At 37.5% G+C, this 18859-nt stretch overlaps 1 protein-coding gene across 1 annotated transcript in view; it reads right to left on the bottom strand.

The window, feature by feature from the left end:
• Positions 1 to 628: 628 nt before the first annotated feature.
• Positions 629 to 18859, bottom strand: part of LOC140152508 (polyribonucleotide nucleotidyltransferase 1, mitochondrial-like) — a 64870-nt gene continuing 46639 nt past the window's right edge. The window contains exons 14-24 of the mRNA XM_072174848.1: positions 13693 to 13729; positions 12405 to 12468; positions 10310 to 10453; positions 9796 to 9905; positions 8992 to 9063; positions 8242 to 8386; positions 7790 to 7873; positions 5854 to 5960; positions 4840 to 4895; positions 4274 to 4352; positions 629 to 3844 (exon numbers count right to left, since the gene is read on the bottom strand). Coding sequence (XP_072030949.1) covers positions 3590 to 3844; positions 4274 to 4352; positions 4840 to 4895; positions 5854 to 5960; positions 7790 to 7873; positions 8242 to 8386; positions 8992 to 9063; positions 9796 to 9905; positions 10310 to 10453; positions 12405 to 12468; positions 13693 to 13729 — 1153 coding nt within the window. The 3' untranslated portion in view covers positions 629 to 3589. The remainder of the gene's footprint in view (positions 3845 to 4273; positions 4353 to 4839; positions 4896 to 5853; positions 5961 to 7789; positions 7874 to 8241; positions 8387 to 8991; positions 9064 to 9795; positions 9906 to 10309; positions 10454 to 12404; positions 12469 to 13692; positions 13730 to 18859) is intronic.

Below are 18859 nucleotides of genomic sequence, written 5' to 3'. Positions count from 1 at the left end.
AGACTGAAAACAGTCTCTGCATAAAATTTTGAGCACACTTGCTTTAATTAATTTGTTTTATTACCCTAATTAAATTGTCCATGATCACATAATTGACTTTTTTACGGTGGAAATATAAACATGCTCTGTTTTTCTAGGCAACACATGGGTATTTCATCTTTAAATCATGGGATTTTCAGGAAATAGCATAGAAATAGAAGGTTCACATCATCCTTAATGCATGAGTCCCCAAAGGATGTTTCACAATTAGGGGTTCTCAATAGGTGGGGCAGATCCGGCCCGTCAACCAATTTTGATTGGCCCTTTATCAGAAATATACAGTCAACAACTAAACATAAGCAAAACAAGGTACATTTTGAGGGTTTAGAGCCAGAAGTAGCTATGTCCACAATTACATGTTACTCATTTCGGCAACAAATGGATGGTTAATTCTGCCCTCCATAATAAATGCAAGTGACTTTGGAGTATATGCATGGTCACTTAAACAGTTAGCATGGTTACTTAGGCGCAAGTGACCATGTACATACCCCAAAGTCACTTACATTATAAACACCTCAAAAGAAATAAGTCCCCTCTGAACATGTCGTCATAACATCGTGAGGTTTCGTTTTGTACCAACAAAACTAACTTTGAAATAATTATATGACTGTTTACTAAGTGCTGTGTGAAAATGAGACATTTCCATGACTTCAGGGCTGAATGAGCCTAAATTGAACAAAAAGTGCCCTTTCCAAAAGTCACAAAGTAGGCCTATGCTTGTTAACTGCAAGGCGTATTGGGACAAGGAATGGAACTGACCATCTTACAACTCACTGTGCTGAACTCTGCACCAAGGGGATTTGCATGGCTGAATGATCAAGAATCGATACACATTAAGGTAAATGTTCACTTGGTGAGGATTTTAAACTGCACTCAAACACATGGGGTTTTCCATTAGTAACAAGCCATGAATCAACTTTTGTGACAAGCATAGGCCTACTTTGTGACTTTTGAAAAGGGCAGTTTTTGCCTTCAATTTAGGCTCATTCAGCCCTGAAGTCATGGAAATCTCTCATTTTCACACAGCACTTACTAAACAGTCATATATTTATTTCAAAGTTAGTTTTGTTGGTACAAATAAAAACCTTACGATGTTATGACGACATGTTCAGAGGGGACTTATTTCTTTTGAGGTGTTTATTATAGAGGGCAGAATTAACCTACTTCTGGCTCTAAGCCCTTGATTTGGCTCTTTGAAATAAATTTGGCCCTTTAGGTCTCGCAAGCAAATATAATTGCAAATCCCGGTATTAGCTCATGTGTGTCTATTATATTTGTGTGCATAAATAGCATCTTCCATGTCAGAAGATAGATGCATACCACACTAGTATTTTTATTCTAGGCTAATCAGTGACGTCGATGAAGCTGCACCCAGCAGAAGTGAGTTTTGCCATCTTGTGGGCAAATCAATACGGTTGCATTCCCCTTTATTGTGATGGGTGCGAATCTGTGTAATCTTGCCTTGGTAATCTTGCCTTGGTTATCACATGGATTTTCTTTTATGTTTCTTTTTTACCAACAAGATGGCCGACAATGATGTCTCATTGACAACCCCCTATTAAATTGATTTGCTGAGGATGAAATAACTAGAAACAGGCAGGCTAAAACCATAAGAGCTGTTCCCTATATGTGACACGATCTGGTCCAAGGAGGCCAAAGGTGGCAAATTTGAAATGAGATAAAGGCAAAAATATGGAGGAAAAAAACAATAAAATATGTAAGAAAATAAACATGACCAAACTTCAGAACTTCAGAACCAAGTATGCTAGACCTTTGATGTTTTCAGTATATGATAGCCTAATGTTTGTATAAGGTAATAATTATAGTAACACAATTTTCAAAAATGCCTCCTTTGGCATCCATGGACCAGATCGTGTCACATATAGTAATTATAGAGTTCTATGGCTAAAACCAATGCTGAAATCAAGAGGTGTACCACACAAACATGTAAAATATCATTTGATTTGACTTCAACAGAACCCCATTCTCCAAATTAATCAAGTGTCTTTTGTTCCTAAATCATTCTCTCGGCCGGGGTTGTCCTGTCTATCACACTCACCCATTTCACACCTCGGTCAATTCGCCAGCGTGTTTACATGTAATCACTATGTCAACTGGATCACGCTTTTGAGTTCTGTACCACAATCGAAATGATCGCAACACAAAGTCTATGGTATGTACTATCAATTCCAAAAGGTGCGTGATCCAGTTACCAGGGAGTTACGTAACCACTTCTCTGGCGAATTGGGACCCCTTTTCAAAATCCCTATTGGTTTGTACATAGCCTCTCAGTTCCAGTCAATTTTCTATGCATAGTAAATACTCATTTGCTTTTCTTTTCCAATTATTGGAAGTTGATTCCCCTAATAAAAATCAAACTTTTGGAATTGTTTCACAAACAGTCATTTATGTTATGGCATGTTTTGTGACTTCCCCTACTGAGTGCAACAATATGCATACCTTCATGTCAGAGGGCCAGTGGAACAGCCAATGTGACTAAGTGAGCTAGCATGAGTGACATCATGCCGACCCGAGAGAATAACGTATCTCTTTCTAAAGTCTATACTCCTGAAATATGAATAGACCTATATTGATCAGCACAGCATTTTGATTTTATGGGGAATAAATTAGTAGGTAAATCAGGATAAAGATAATGCATTTATTTCTGGTCTGTTCACCTTTATGCTCCAGCCTTAACAATATTCAAAATATTGTCATAATTCTGTTCCTAATATTTAATTCTCGGACATGACATGTACATTTGAAAGCAATGAGTGCATCCCAAGCATTCCACAAGCATAATAGGATGTTTTAAACTACGCACAACTTAAATTAAACCAATCGCTGCACAATGTTGTTCCTATGCAACCGGTCGCTATAAGTCAGTACACACACACATTAATTAAACACATACACCTGTGTCTGAGAATTAAATATACCAACAGTAGTAAGCACTACACCTACACCATTTTTCAACTTGATGTGGCAGTAACATCAGTGCGTATAATGGCTAGTTTCGTTCAATGCACTGGCGTACACACAAACATGCTTAAAGACGCAGAATATATGCGTACATGAAACAGCTGCCTCAATGTATTGACGTCACTGCCACATCAGGGTGCAAAATGGTATACTAGTTGAAGTGATTGCCATTAAATAGTTTACCATCGTTAACAACTGAAGTATTAATTCAGCTGAAATACAATGTAGGTACATTTACAGTTTATTTTATTTTCAGAACATCATTCAAGATATTTTCAGTTCAGATGCATGACGATTGTGCATGATGTACTGTGATTGCTTTTGATCCATAAATCATTATGGCAACTCAAAGTACAAAGCTACTGTAAAAGTGGACATTTTTGCGCTACATTAATGTTGCGCTTTTCACACACTTCCAAGCTAGCGTTAAATTTAAAACATGCACAATTGTTATTTTTATGTAGCTCTATGTACGGAAGATCAAAATTGTGAATTTAAAACAAGCGGAATGGTTAAAAATAGACAAATCACAAAAATGTCACTTTTACAGTATGTTCTATGCTAGCTGTTATCTATCAGGCACAGAATCTTTAGTTGAGTTACTAGAATCTATCTCATCATTGGAATCACTATGGTTTTCAGCTGCTTGATTTGTATGTGCATTATTTTGCTTTAGTTCAGCTAGTGTGTTTAGAACAGTGGCTGCTGGAGCTGAGAGTGCTTTCCTTGACAGTCTCATAGCACCTGTTGCAGGGTCACGTCCAAAATACTTGACGGCAATCTCTTTGCCAACCTCCATGCCAAGGGCAGATGGGTGACGAATCTGTACAAAATAACAAATCATATCAATATACAACAGATTATCCATGAAAGATTCTTCGCAAGATAATTTATAGAAACGCACACTGATTACATACATTGACATAACATTAGAAGACCTAGTAAAAGTCGTCCATACAATTGTAACTTTAAATTCAGACTCAACTTAGCATTCAGAATTTTACTTCAAGCACAATGTCCCAAAAATATTTGCCTGAGGGTAAGAGAGAAAAACACCAACATTTTACTAACCAAATATTATGTCACTCATATGGTCTTGGCTAGTTACCAAATTACTCCTGATTAGTTGGTATTTCCAAATCAGTATTTTAGTCCCATACATTTTGTCCTTTAAAAAAATTCCTAATGAAATTCTTATTTCTAATTTTTAAAGACACTCTATCTCTAATACTTGTTAATTACTATGGCTTACATTTCTCCTATCTAGTTGTGAGTTGTGAAGTAAAGCTGGCTGCATAGTAGGGTATAATTTCACCATCACTCCAACCTCCCTGTTAAGATAACAAAGATGCAAGAGTTAGAGTCAGGGGTGTGAGTGACTATGGATCAAAAATGCTGAAAACAGCCAAGATACTGAAATCTTAATTACCCTAAAGAAACTTTTGTACACAGCAAGTGAGGAACAGAAATCAATGCCAAAAAAACGCTGAAATCAGCGTTAATGCGAGATCCCCGATGAGTAGTGTGACACACATAGCAAAAATGTGGCAGATATCTAATAGGCGATCTGTAAACATTTTCAATAGAAATGTATGATATTGACAATGAAATCGAGGCCTTTTGGAAGTTGTTTTCTCAAAAATGGCGAATATTTACAAACATTTACAATTTTTCATTGAAAAGAGCAATTCTATTGCATTGAATATCATTTTCACAATGTAACATACGACCTCAAATAAAGATTGTTTGCCACCATAAAAATATTCTATGTAAAAAAGGTAACCAACTGCTACAAACAAGAAAGTCCTGTTTTCTTACCTAACTTCTACGATTGTTGCAGTGTAAACAGCACCAAATTCCAACAGAGGAGCTCTCTGAAAAAACAAAAAAAACGTTGTAGTAACAAATGAAAGTATCTTAAAGCAAAAGATGTGCATCACCACTACTTACCTTATGCTTACAATAATGTCATTCATTATACATTTATCATTTATCATGTTGTGCCTTGAAGTAACAAAATTGTGCTTTTGGCACTGTATACATACCAATCACTGATTGGTTATCAAATGATATTTATGAAAACAAGAGAGATAATGAGCTTTGTGACCTCCTGAATATGCACGATTCACAAGACCCAATTAAACTTATTTGCCAAAACACAAACACGATGCTCGGTTACTAATAAACAGTGAACCTCCACGTAACATTAATAACTTTAGCGTGGGTATTTTATGCGTACAAACAATTTACGCGCATGCAACTACCATTTTGTACATCACATGATTAATCGTTGTGGACTATTTGCTTTTTTTAAAATGCGAGGTAATGTTAAATTTGTATTTTGTTTTAGAAAAATATGACAATATTATCAGATGGAATCAAACAAATTGATGGTTATGAATGAGGTTTATGACTTTGCATCAGTTATTTTTTGGGTATTGTTAAAAATCTAAACATTTTGCTTGGATCTAGGAATATCCAAAAGCAAAATGTTTACATTTTTCACCTAGGAATATCCAAAAGTAAAATGTTTAGATTTTTCACAATACCCTCAAAACAACTGATGCACAGTCAATAACTTGTAATTAATTAATGCCATCGTGCACAATAGAGGTAGTCATTGTGCCGTCAACGACGCCATCTTGTGGGTACGGAGTGCCTTGTTGCTAAGATCACCACGTTGATGCTTGACTGAAGAGGTGCGACACGCGCTGCGACTTCTGCGTAATCGGGGGCGTAATGTCTAACCCATGACATGCAGAATGGTAGTACCCACAAGATGGCGGATCCCGCAGAAAAGGCTGACGGCCTCTATACTAAGTCAATCCTTACATCTCTTTCTAGTAGTTTCTCCACCATCTCTTTTGCTTCTGTCATAGCACTAGGTGTTGGTGCAAAGATGGAAAACTTGGTTTCTGATATAGTTTCTATGCTCACACCTGGAAAAGAAATATCATGTAGTACTCTAAATTAAGACAAAATTAAATATGAAACAGCTGATTATTTACCAAGGTTACCGGATGTAGGAATGGGCCTTTCCATAAAACAATATTCATGATCAATCATTTCCTACAGGAGTCTGGCAACTTTAATTTCTTTTAAGGTGCTTTCATTTAAGTTTTATCATTGATATGCTAAAATCATTCCCAGTTTACTGAATTCCCAGCAGAGGCAAAAATCAAAATGTACCTGTCCTCTCTATACTGCATTTGAATGTTGGGGCAGATGCAGTAGATGATAAAGATCTCGCAGCCAGTTCCAATCAGGGTGACACTTGGCTGTCTCAACACTCTAAACAAGGACCACAATCAAATTAGCTTCAAATAGGATAAGTTTTATATAGGAGGCTTTCGTGGGTTATCCTGGATCATAAGGTCGCAACAACAAACAAAATAAAAATGATGAAAAATAGTAATGCTGTCAAACTGGTCCACATTCTGTGACACTTGTTTAACTCCATCTATGATCAATCAGGTGCTCATTTCATACAGAATTTGATTCATCTTATGTTTGATTTATCATGTGTAAAACCCTATTCAATATCATTGTAAGTCTTTGTGAAACAAGCCCCAAGTATAAACTAGAATTACGCGGTTCGTAATTAAGGTGGCCCCCACATAACTATACACCACATGAGGCCACCATATACTATCACAATACCAAGTTTGAAGTTGATCGGTGATTGCGTTTAAGCTGGAGAGTGGAGAATGGAAGAAGGCAAAATATGCAAATGAGCTCATTAATATTCATAAATATGCAAATAACATGACACAAAAGTATACAACACATGAGGCTACCATAGACTATCACCGTAGCAAGTTTGAAGTTGATCAGTGGTTGCGTTTAAGCTGCAGAGTGGATTAATGACAATGTAGGCAAAATATGCTAATGAGCTCATTAATATTCATAAATATGCAACTAATGCGACACAAAAGTATACAGCACATGAGGCCACCATATACTATCACCGAACCAGGTTTGATATAATATTGGATGACTGAGCATGATACCATAACATATCGGATGAGTCATAAAAATATCGGACAAGCCAGCGGCGAGTTCGATATTTGTATAACGAATCCGATATTATTATCATCATGCTAAATAAGCTTTCATCAATATTATCATTATTAGGTTTTCTTAACTCCTAATAACCCTGAAAACATAATAATGAAATTGATCGGTGATTGCGTTTGTGCTGCAGAGTGGATTAATGACAATGTAGGCAAAATATGCTAATGAGCTCATTAATATTCATAAATATGCAAATAATGCAGCACAAAACTATACAGCACATGAGGCCACCATACCCTATCCCTGTACCAAGTTTGATATAATATTGGATGGCTGAGCATGATACCATAACATATCGGATGAGTCATAAAAATATCGGACGAGCCAGCGGCGAGTTCGATATTGTATGACGAATGTTATGGTATCATGCGAAATCTTTCATCAATATTATCATTATTAGGTTTTTAACTCCTAATAACCCTGAAAACATAATAATGAAGTTGATCGGCCATGGCGTTTGAGCTGCAGAGTGGATTAATGAATTTGCTTCCGCCCGGACAAACAAACAAAGATACAAATAAAGAAACAAACAAACAGGCAAGGGAACAAACAACCATCTGGATGATAACATAAGCCCCACATATATGTGGGGGCCAAAAAAATACAATACTGCTTTGAATTTTAACAGGACTCTCAATTCATTGACACACTCATTGTAACATTAGCTTTCTTAAGACTGACTATATCAACTTACCTGTTGAAGCTTGTATGTTTTTAATGTTATACCCTCCTGGGCCAACAAACCTGGAGCGCTGGGCAATAGGCACTTCAAATGAATCTAGAATTACAAGTCAGAAATTTATTGTTTCTTTAGAAAATCTTGGTTCACTTTTCTTAAGTCTGATCAATTAGCATGATTAAACTTATTTTGAACATAAAATTAATTCATCAGGGTTTTTTTTTCATTAATCAGCTTGGTACTTTCAATGTCATCATTATGATCAAATTGAACGATATAGAGACACTTGTCTTTTGAGATGATTTTCAGAAGTTGTTCAGTCTATTCCCATTTCAATCACCAATTATAATTACCTCCTTTCAAAAATATAGCAAAACATATTGGCTTTACTCAAGGGCACATCAAATCATAAATGCAGAATCATTGCTTGCCGGTCTGTTTGACGATATTGCTTAAAATCAACATACCTTCTACAGGACTGTTTTCCTTGCGTTCTTCTCGATGTGTGCGTATTGTTTCTGACATGATTTTGATGATCTCAGACTTTCCTCTGGTAGCAGACTGCACAGCATCCATTATAATCCTAGTGGAAGCAGGGAGTTTGAAATCAGTCTGCAATATGCAAGTAATTGTAATAGTTTAGAGTGGTCTGTTTGGAACACTACACATGTACATTTACGGCAATATTAAAGGTTGATTGAGCCCTACTCTTTCCTATATTATATTATATGTGGGTTATATATTTATTAAATGGGAGAATCAACTCTTATAAATAACTTTTAGGATAGATGAATGAAACATTCCTTTTTCCATTATGCTTGGTAAATCTTTGAGGACAAATTTATGTATCCCTTTGTTCTTCCAACTATACAAGCTAACAGCTACTTTCCTAATGACATGCACACTTTTAAATTAGAATTCCCAATCCAATTATTCTTGTTAGAATATGCAGATTTATTCCTGTTGAGTGTGACAAGAAGGCCAACAGCATACCAACTGGGGGTTGGGGGAAAGTTGCCCTCCCTGGCTCGTGCCTCTTTCTTTGGCCCAGTTTTAGGCCACAATTGCCTTCACTTCGGCACATTTTAGCATTTAAATTGCAAAAAGTTTAGTTTTAGTAACAGATCAGTAGGATAATCAAAAACATTCCCCCTCTGGTTCGGTGGCCCCAGTATGCCCCTGAAGCAGGTCCCTTGATTCCATACTGTGTTACCTACCTGTAGAGCAGTGATTCCTTTTTTTGTACCTGCCATCTTAAAATCCATGTCACCAAAGTAATCTTCAATACCCTTCATGAAAGAAATCAGTCATTTCAAGAAATTAGCCACTTCTTATGCTTAACTACTATGAACTTAGAAAATACTTTTCAAATTTTCCTGTAGTTTAAGAATGCCAAGCTGTGGAAAGTCTAGGTATAATGCAATACCAATGCAATTATAAAATCATCAAACGCTGATAGTGTTTGCAAAATTGCTACCAGCGTTCAGTCGCGGGTAACAACATAGCAATAATGTTGCCTTCAGGTCAACTGGATGCGATTGACACTTAAGTTTGTTCCGTTTATATAAGGTGGAAAAAATAAGACTCATAACATTGTGTATTGATATAGAATGGCATGCACCCTGTTGGGCGCAGTGCTTACGCTAGTTGTGCATTGTGTAATGTGTGACTGGCGCACGCTTATGTGAATTTACGCGAGCGTGAGTTGGGACTTTATTGACGTGCGCAGTAACAAAAGCCGAATAATTTCTGCCTTAAATAAGCCGAACAAACTTTAGGGCATGCTAGTGACTTACATATCAGATATATGCAATCGCTTTTCTGTTAGGCGACAGACGTTACGTCACACACACACCCCCACACAAGAACATGCTACGCTCATCGCAATTGCCTAGCATGACAGGTATGTATAGCTCTAATAAATCACTAATGTGGGTATATAGCACTTCACAATTACACATTTTTTTAATAATAGAGCATCTCATTTTGACTATGCTCAGTAACAACATAAACTGTCTTACCAGTAAATCTGTGATCACCCTGTAATCAGTAATAAGGGTTGGGTCATTCTCATCTGTCTTGGTGACTAAGCCTACAGCAACTCCAGCAACATGACTTTCAATTGGTACTCCTGTAACATGTGTAAGAGGGTGTTAAATTCACGATATATTGGTTTTCTTTGCCCACACATACTTGAGTATATCTTTAAAAGCAATAGAGATGAAGTGCAGTTTGATGTATCTTCTCTAATTTTTATTTGTTTGAGATTTAATGACAAAATACACTGAACAGAATTGAAAACTGCACCCATTATTACTAGGCTTCCCCAACATGCTGATGCCATAGAGGATGATCCATCCGTTAGACACCAATACTTTTCTAGTAAGACTAACCTGTATCCATTAATTCTAGGATTTCCCTACAAACTGATGCCATAGAGGATGAAACATATAGGACTCCAACTTAACTAGTAATACTCACCTGCATTCATTGATGCCTGGCACTGAACTCAAATACTTTACTAGTAATACTCACCAGCATCCATTAATGCTAGACTTCCTCCACATGCAGATGCCATAGAGGATGACCCATTGGACTCTAATACTTCACTAGTAAGACGTATGGTAAATGGATAATTCTCAGGTATTACTGGTACTAATGCCCGCTCTGCCAAAGTGCCTGGATGGTATTAGTGAAAACAACAAAGTTTGGTCACTTCAAATATATGTGATAGGATACCCCTTACCCATATTGCCAAGGATAGTACATATCTTGACATAAGCAGTAGATATATCAGAAATGCAGATGGAAAGACATAATTGGATTACTAACAATTTGTGAGTACACACAACAGTGTGACTATAGAATACCCCCACACCCTGTGTTTTAGGGTGAGCGTTTAAGGTCAGTATTTACAGGTAGGCCTGTAACCAGAAAAAGTGGACCTTTTATTTTCAAAATTTGGACCTTTTTGGACATATGGGGGCAGATAAAAGGTGGACTTTTTTTTTTAAAATTTGAAAAAAATTTTGACTAAAAAGGCATACAAATCTTCTATTCTTTCGCTCGCTATACTCACAAATGGGACTTTTTGGGTCAAAAAAGGGGACTTTTTAGGCCTTTGGCGACTGGGAGGGATTTGGTTACGGGCCTGTTTACAGGTTATTCTATTAGCTGCAGTAGTGACTATATCATTCCTTGGTTATTGCTGGTTCATGCTTGGTTTGCATACATGTTAGCAACCCATTGGGTATGTGTTTGTGATCTTTTTGATCATGGTTCAGATTCAGACTTTGGAATGTAGTTAGCACGAACCAGTTGACCTGGAAATGGCTGAATTGTAACAAGCACTACGGCAGCGAATAGGTATTCCCACACAACTTCAATTGGTCATCAGTTATTTCCGTTTTAAATTACAAATTCACTCATGGTGTTTTTTATTCACAAAATCCCAATCAGGAGGACCTTTGACCTTTTTGACACTGATAAAAAATATTTAATACAATTTACAAAATGTATTGAAACTCTTATTTTTCTATATGCTGTAGAATAAAACATAACATATTAAAAAAATTACCGTAACCACTCGGGTATAAGTCCATCCCCCTAGATGGCAGATTTCACTTCAAAAATGGGGGTGGGCTTACAACCGGGGAGGGGCATACTTGAATTTAGAAATAAGACAAATCATCCCCATTTGTATATGCCCAATGTTCCAGTAATTTCTATCATCTATGTCAATTTCTTAAAATTCTAAGTGTGGAATGTTAATTATCAACTGATATTTTTTTATATTTGTTCTTAAATGTGAGAGAAAAGGATTGATTTGATTTAAGAACTTGGCCAAAATTTAGCACTGGGCTTATAGCCGAGTGCACCCTTGTTCCCAGAATGTTTTGAAAAATAGGGTGTGGGCTTATACCTGAAGGTGGGCTTATACCCGGGTGGTTACGGTAATATTATAATTTGTAAATCGAAATTAATCATTTTTGTGACATATGCACACATTTAGGAAAAACATTTTGTAAGTCAGCATAACATTTTTCATCTAAAATAAATTTATGTAACAAATCCAGAAAGAAAACTGTATTCATGACTTGAGCTTTTGCCATCAAACAAAATTGACTTTATTCTGTGAATTATTTCTCATTCTTAAACACTTAAGAACGTTCCTGCAATCTTATTGGTTCTTACCCAGCTTTACCTGTGTGATATGACACGATATCACACAGGTCAGCGTGCAATCTTTAACGCGATCACGCGTGCTCGCTATTTGGACCAATCGGGGCGCACAGCAACAACGAGACTGATCGATTTTAAGCCCTAGGTAATTCCTTGCAAAATGTAGGTTTAATTTGATTAAAATTTGTATGATATTTTTATTTGAATTGAAGTGTTTAAGAATGAGAATAAAGGTATTGTTTTTAGCAGCTGTCGTGCATCTATCGTCTCATATAACACGGCTGACATCATTATTTTTGGCGTAAAACAACTCAGTTTAGCCTCGTTGTTTTACTTAAAATAATGATGTCGCCCGTGTTATATGAGATGATAGATGCACTCCAGGGCTAAAAACAATACCTTTATTCTCTAATTATGATACTAAATTACAGCACAAAACTTGGCTTACCATGTCCCAGTTCTCTTCTGCCTATAGAAACCTTGCCCGTTTCATTGGTAGCAAATGGAGGAAACTAAAGAAAAAAATTATTTCCAAATTAACAACTCCAGCTTGCAATGACATGAGAGGTTTCATAAAATACAAATATAGCAGTGGTCAGGGGCACCTGTGAGAATTTACTCAAGCACAACTTCCAACAAAGGGGTTCTTTCACATATTATTTCTTTGACATTAGCATCAATTCTTAAAGGCACTTGCATGACTTGTTGGGCTATTTTTAAACATTTATTCTTTTTAAAGTATTGGAACACATTGAAGTAGTCACCGAGGGATATGTAATTTGCAGAGCATATATAGAATTGACCATGATATGATAAAGACTGAAAAGGGCAGAGTATACACACACTTAAGTCCGATGTATACTCCACTTCGCGGTCGCGATTTCGCTGACGCGAAGAAATTTGAGCTGAAATTTTACGACTTCCGCGAAGGAAATTCCTTCGCAGAGCAGGTTTTTTCGCTTCGCAGAGAGTTGAAATTTATTCAACTTTGGGGGGGTATCGGTCAGCGAAGTTTCTGTACAAGCTCCTCTGATTGGCTGCTAAAGTAATCAGACCAGCTAATGACCCCATCAAGAACTTGACCTGCAACTGTAGAAAATCCCTTTCTCTATCTGTTTGTGTAAATTCTGTATTGAACTGAACTATGGACGACTATAAAGAAAAAATAATACTTGCCGTGCAAGACTTTCCAGTCTTATATGATTATCAACGAAACGATTATAGAGATATTGGGAAGAAGGCGAATGCTTGGGAAACAAATCCCCAATATTTTAATGCTTTGTAAACAATGCATTTAGATAGTGCATACACCATTGCCAATCATTCTCTAAAATTGATCATACCACATGTATTGGCAACACTCCTACAAATACCGGACGGCAATGTTTTCTTCGCGATACTCGGCGATCGTTTAGTGGAAGTATACATCAATTTCATCAATTACTTCGCGCGAAGCGGCGAAGTATTTTTTGCATCGCAGCTTCACGCGAATTTGCGAAGTGGAGTATACATCGGCACACTTGGACCGCAAATGCAAAAAACATTGACATCCCTACCTGACATGAGGTGAACCATACATTATAAGTAGGTAGGTCACTTAGAGTTTACCCCGGGACTTCCCAGGCTCTTATTAAAGCTTGATACCTAGTACCAGTTTTGGAGAGTTGCATGTTTTGAGGAATGGTATTAATAAGCAATTTTGTCTAAATTTTATTGATTACACCCCAGTATCTTACCTCATAATGAAGCATGAAGTTCTTTTCCTTTGGACCCCTGTAAAAAAAGGACAAAAAATATTTGTTATAATAAAGCACCTATAACTATAATTTTTTTGTATTGTTTTTCCTATGCTACAGTACAATGTATTCTTTGTATTCATTTTTCACTTACAAACACTGATAAATATCCAACTTAAATTGAGTGTACCTGTGTAAATTGCTATCTTATAAATACAGGGTGTCTCAATACAAATAGGCCCTTAACATATTGGCAGTAAAACTAAAACTTTCTTCTAAAGTTTAAAAAACATGCAGTGTCTTCTTTAAGGGATTGCAGCATTCACACAGTATTTTTGTGGGACCTTACAGCACATCAGACATATCGAATTACATTCTAAATATGAGGAATATCCTTCTGATATCAAATAATTTTGATTTTTTGAAATATGTGATATAATACAAATTTTATGGCAAATTATTAAAAATTTATATTTTTTTATGTATTTCATATTTAACAGTCCTCAAAGTAAACTTTATATATCTAATGACACATACTAAAAGTGTATATAGCTAGGAGGAAGAGCAGTCCATCATTTGAAAATTATTTGAAGATAAACATTTTTACACAAAAAGACCTAAATATTTTAGGTCCTTTGGGGAATTTTCTAATGATGGACGGCTTTTCTTCCCATGTACATACACTTTATGTACATTATTATTAGATTTATAAAGTTTACTTTGAGGACTGTAAAGTGTAAATGTCAAAAATTTCAATTGTTAAGGGTAAACGAGGTATTGTTGGTCGGAGCAGCCAAAAAAAAAATTGATTTTCATCTAAATCAATATATTAATGAAAAATAACACTTTGGTTTTGCAAAAGTTTATTCTGCAAATCATATTCTTTGAAAACTTGCTTAATTTATTATTGTAAATGAGTTATATATGTTTTACAAAACTGTTGTTGTTTCAGCACTCTTTACAACATAACTCAAGAACCACAGGACCTACAAAATTATATCGCTCGCTATGAAATGATCAATGCAATTTTTGCCAAAGCTCACTACTGCTCGCAAGATGCTACAAAGTACCAAATCGCAACAGTTTAAAATAGTTGCTGACCTTAATAATTTGCCATATAGTATATATCTCCAATTAAAAAAAAAAATCAAAATTATTTGATATCAGAAAGTCATTCCTCGTATTCAGAATCAGAATCCAATTTTGATGTGTCTGATGTGCTCTCATGTCCAACAAAAAATACTGTGCAAACGTTGCTATCCAATCCCTTAAAATGGTGCACAAATCATCAAAATCTGTTCACAGTCACTGAGGTAATTGGTATTGTATGTACAAATAGACTTTACTTGTTAACAACCGATTAGTTCATACAATGGAAGATGAAATACATTGATGTTTAAAAATCAATCAATCTATCTCTCAAATGGTGGGGTTAACATCTTCTAAAAGTACAAGGCGGTTACCCGTATTTCGCGGTTCTCGGCTGTCATAGTTATTGGCTTTTGCAGATCTCAAACCTGGGCTTCCTTGGCCAAAGTTACACCCACCGACCAAGTTTGAGCTCCATGAGCAATTTGAAATCTTTGTTTTTTGACCTATGACCTCTCAACCGTATGTCTGACAAAAAGGTCACAATGGAACTTTTGTTTGTTAGTCCAATTTCCACCTACCCACCAAGTATGAGCTCCAAAGGCAATTTGAAATTTTTTACCTTTTTGACCTTTGACCTCTTAACCATAGGTCTGAAGAAAAGATCACCGTGGAAACTTTTCGGGAAACTTTTGTTTGTTAGTCCAAGGTCAACCAACCCACCCACCAAGTTTGAGCGCCATAGGAGCAATTTGAAATTGTTACCTTTCTTGACCTATGACCTCTTAACCGTGGGTATGTGAAAAGGTCACCGTGGACACTTTTGTTTGTTAGTCCAAGTTCCACCCACCCACCAAGTTTGAGCGCCATAGGAGCAATTTGAAATTGTTACCTTTCTTGACCTATGACCTCTTAACCCTAGGTATGACGAAAAGGTCACCGTGGAAACTTTTGTTTGTTAGTCCAAGGTACACCCACCCACCAAGTTTGAGCTCCATAGGGGCAATTTGAAATTTTACCTTTCTTGACCTATGACCTCTTAACCGTAGGTATGACGAAAAAGGTCACCGTAGAAACTTTTGTTTGTTAGTCCAAGGTCCACCCACCCACCAAGTTTGAGCTCCATAGGAGCAATTTGAAAGTGTTACCTTTCTTGACCTATGACCTCTTAACCGTAGGTATGACTGAAAAGGTCACCGTGGAAACTTTTGTTTGTTAGTCCAAGGTCCACCCACCCACCAAGTTTGAGCTGCATAGGGGCAGTTTGAAATTTTTACCTTTGTTGACCTATGACCTCTTAACCGTGGGTCTGACAAAAGGTCATCGTGGAAACTTTTATTTGTTATTCCAAGTTCCATCCACCCACCAAGTTTGAGCTTCATAGGGGCAGTTTGAAATTTTTACCTTTCTTGACCTTTGTATGACTGAAAAGGTCACCGTGGAAACTTTTGTTTGTTAGTCCAAGGTACACCCACCCACCAAGTTTGACCTCCATAGGGGCAATTTGAAATTTTACCTTTCTTGACCTATGACCTCTTAACCGTGGGTATGATTGAAAAAGGTCACCGTAGAAACTTTTGTTTGTTAGTCCAAGGTCCACCCACCCACCAAGTTTGAGCTCCATAGGAGCAATTTGAAATTGTTACCTTTCTTGACCTATGACCTCTTAACCGTAGGTATGATTGAAAAAGGTCACCGTGGAAACTTTTGTTTGTTAGTCCAAGGTCCACCCACCCACCAAGTTTGAGCTCCATAGGGGCAGTTTGAAATTTTACCTTTGTTGACCTATGACCTCTTAACCGTAGGTCTGACAAAAGGTCATCGTGGAAACTTTTATTTGTTATTCCAAGTTCCATCCACCCACCAAGTTTGAGCTTCATTAAGCTACTTGCACGGTTCCGCCATTATGCACTATGTGCGGGGAGAGCCTCGAACTGGCAGCATACATGAAAGGAAGAATTATGTAACCTTACACAGAGCGTTATGACTAGTTCAATTCCCATTGGTCACCGTAGAAACTTTTGTTTGTTAGTCCAAGGTCCACCCACCCACCAAGTTTGAGCTCCATAGGAGCAATTTGAAATTGTTACCTTTCTTGACCTATGACCTCTTAACCGTGGGTATGACTGAAAAAGGTCACCGTGGAAACTTTTGTTTGTTAGTCCAAGGTCCACCCACCCACCAAGTTTGAGCTCCATAGGGCAGTTTGAAATTTTACCTTTGTTGACCTATGACCTCTTAACCGTAGGTCTGACAAAAGGTCATCGTGGAAACTTTTATTTGTTATTCCAAGTTCCATCCACCCACCAAGTTTGAGCTTCATTCGCTACTTGCACGGTTCCGCCATTATGCACTATGTGCGGGGAGAGCCTCGAACTGGCAGCATACATGAATGGGAATTGAACTAGTCATAACGTTCTGTGTAAGGTTACATAATTCTTCCTTTCATGTATGCTGCCAGTTCGAGGCTCTCCCACATATAGTGCATAATGGCGGAACCATGCTAAGTAGCTTAATAGGGCAGTTTGAAATTTTTACCTTTCTTGACCTTTGACCTCTTAACCGTTGGTCTGACGAAAAGGTCACCGTGGAAACTTTTGTTTGACAGTCCAAGGTCAACACAATGGCATGGCTAGATTTGCCATTTAAAGTATTTGAAATTTGACTTCAATTGAACTTGACCCCGTCCTTGACCTTTGACCTAAAAAAATATAAACTCGTTCTGTCTCATACCAAGCTGCACCCACCCACCAAGTTTGAGCCCCGTATGACCTACGGTGGCCTCACATTAGCAGTCACAGACAGACAGACAGACAGACAGATCTACAGACAGAGAATAGCGTATTATTATATAGACTAGTGCGCCTGTAGCTGTAATGGCCCTGTAGCTATTAGGGCATCAGCTGCATGATAGCGATACTGCTTGACCTCTGATGACCATTTTTGTTCCTGACATATCAATGATTCTTTTTACCATGTTTAAGCCCAATGGACATACTCTAACATTTGACCCCATACGACCTTTGACCTTGAGTGACCTTGATTTGATTTTGTTCATGCTCCTGTGATATGGAGAATACTTTTAGGCAGATTGGGCGAAGTTTGAAATTTTGACCCCAGATGACCTTTGACCTGGTTTGATCTCAATTTTGTTTTGCACAGATATTCCCCTCATATGAAGGATTCCACCCACCAAGTTTGAGCCCGATAGGACAAAGTTTGAAATCCATGACCTTTGACCTTTGACCTGGGATGACCTCCATATAATGTTTTTCATCCTCCCCTCATACGAAGGATTGCACCCACCAAGTTTGAGCCCGATCGGGCAAAGTTTGAAATTTGACCCCTCCGTAATGACCTTTGACCTCGATTTTATTTTGGGCATATATTCCCCTCGTATCAAGGATCCTACCCACCAAGTTTGAGCCCGATCGGACAAAGTTTGAAATTTGACCCCTCCGTAATGACCTTTGACCTCGGTTGACCTCGATTTTATTTCGCGCATATATTCCCCTGGTATCAAGGATTCCACCCACCAAGTTTGGGCCCGATCGGACAAAGTTTGAAATTTTGACCTTTGACCTTGACCTCCGATGACCTTCAAAACCACACGGTCAACATGCTTTTCCCGTCACCTACCCATGTCCCAAATATCGGATCGATGTGGCGAAGCGCGGCGAAACGCATAGCCGGACAGACAGACGGACAGACAACGCTTATGATTATTATAGTATAGACTAGTTCACCCGTTGCTGTGAGAGTTACTGATAGCGATGCTATTTGACCCCTGATGACTCCTTTTGACTTTTTGACATGTTCCCGTCATTCTTTTTACTACTTTTAAGCCCAATTGGGCATACTGACCCCATTTGACCTTCGCCCTCGAATGACCTTGGTTTGATTTTGTTCATGCTCCCGTGATATTAAAATGTAGCCCCTGGATGACCTTTGACCTTGGATGACCTCGATTATATTTTTAAATATATGTCCCCTCATATCGAAGATTCCACCCACCAAGTTTGAGCCTGATCGGACAAAAATTGAAATTTGAACCCTCTGTGATGACCTTTGACCTCGG

This window comes from Amphiura filiformis, chromosome 5 (assembly GCF_039555335.1).
Source record: "Amphiura filiformis chromosome 5, Afil_fr2py, whole genome shotgun sequence".
Lineage (NCBI taxonomy): Eukaryota > Metazoa > Echinodermata > Ophiuroidea > Amphilepidida > Amphiuridae > Amphiura > Amphiura filiformis.
Note: the sequence above shows the minus strand (reverse complement) of the source record. Positions and strands in the feature narration are given on the sequence as shown.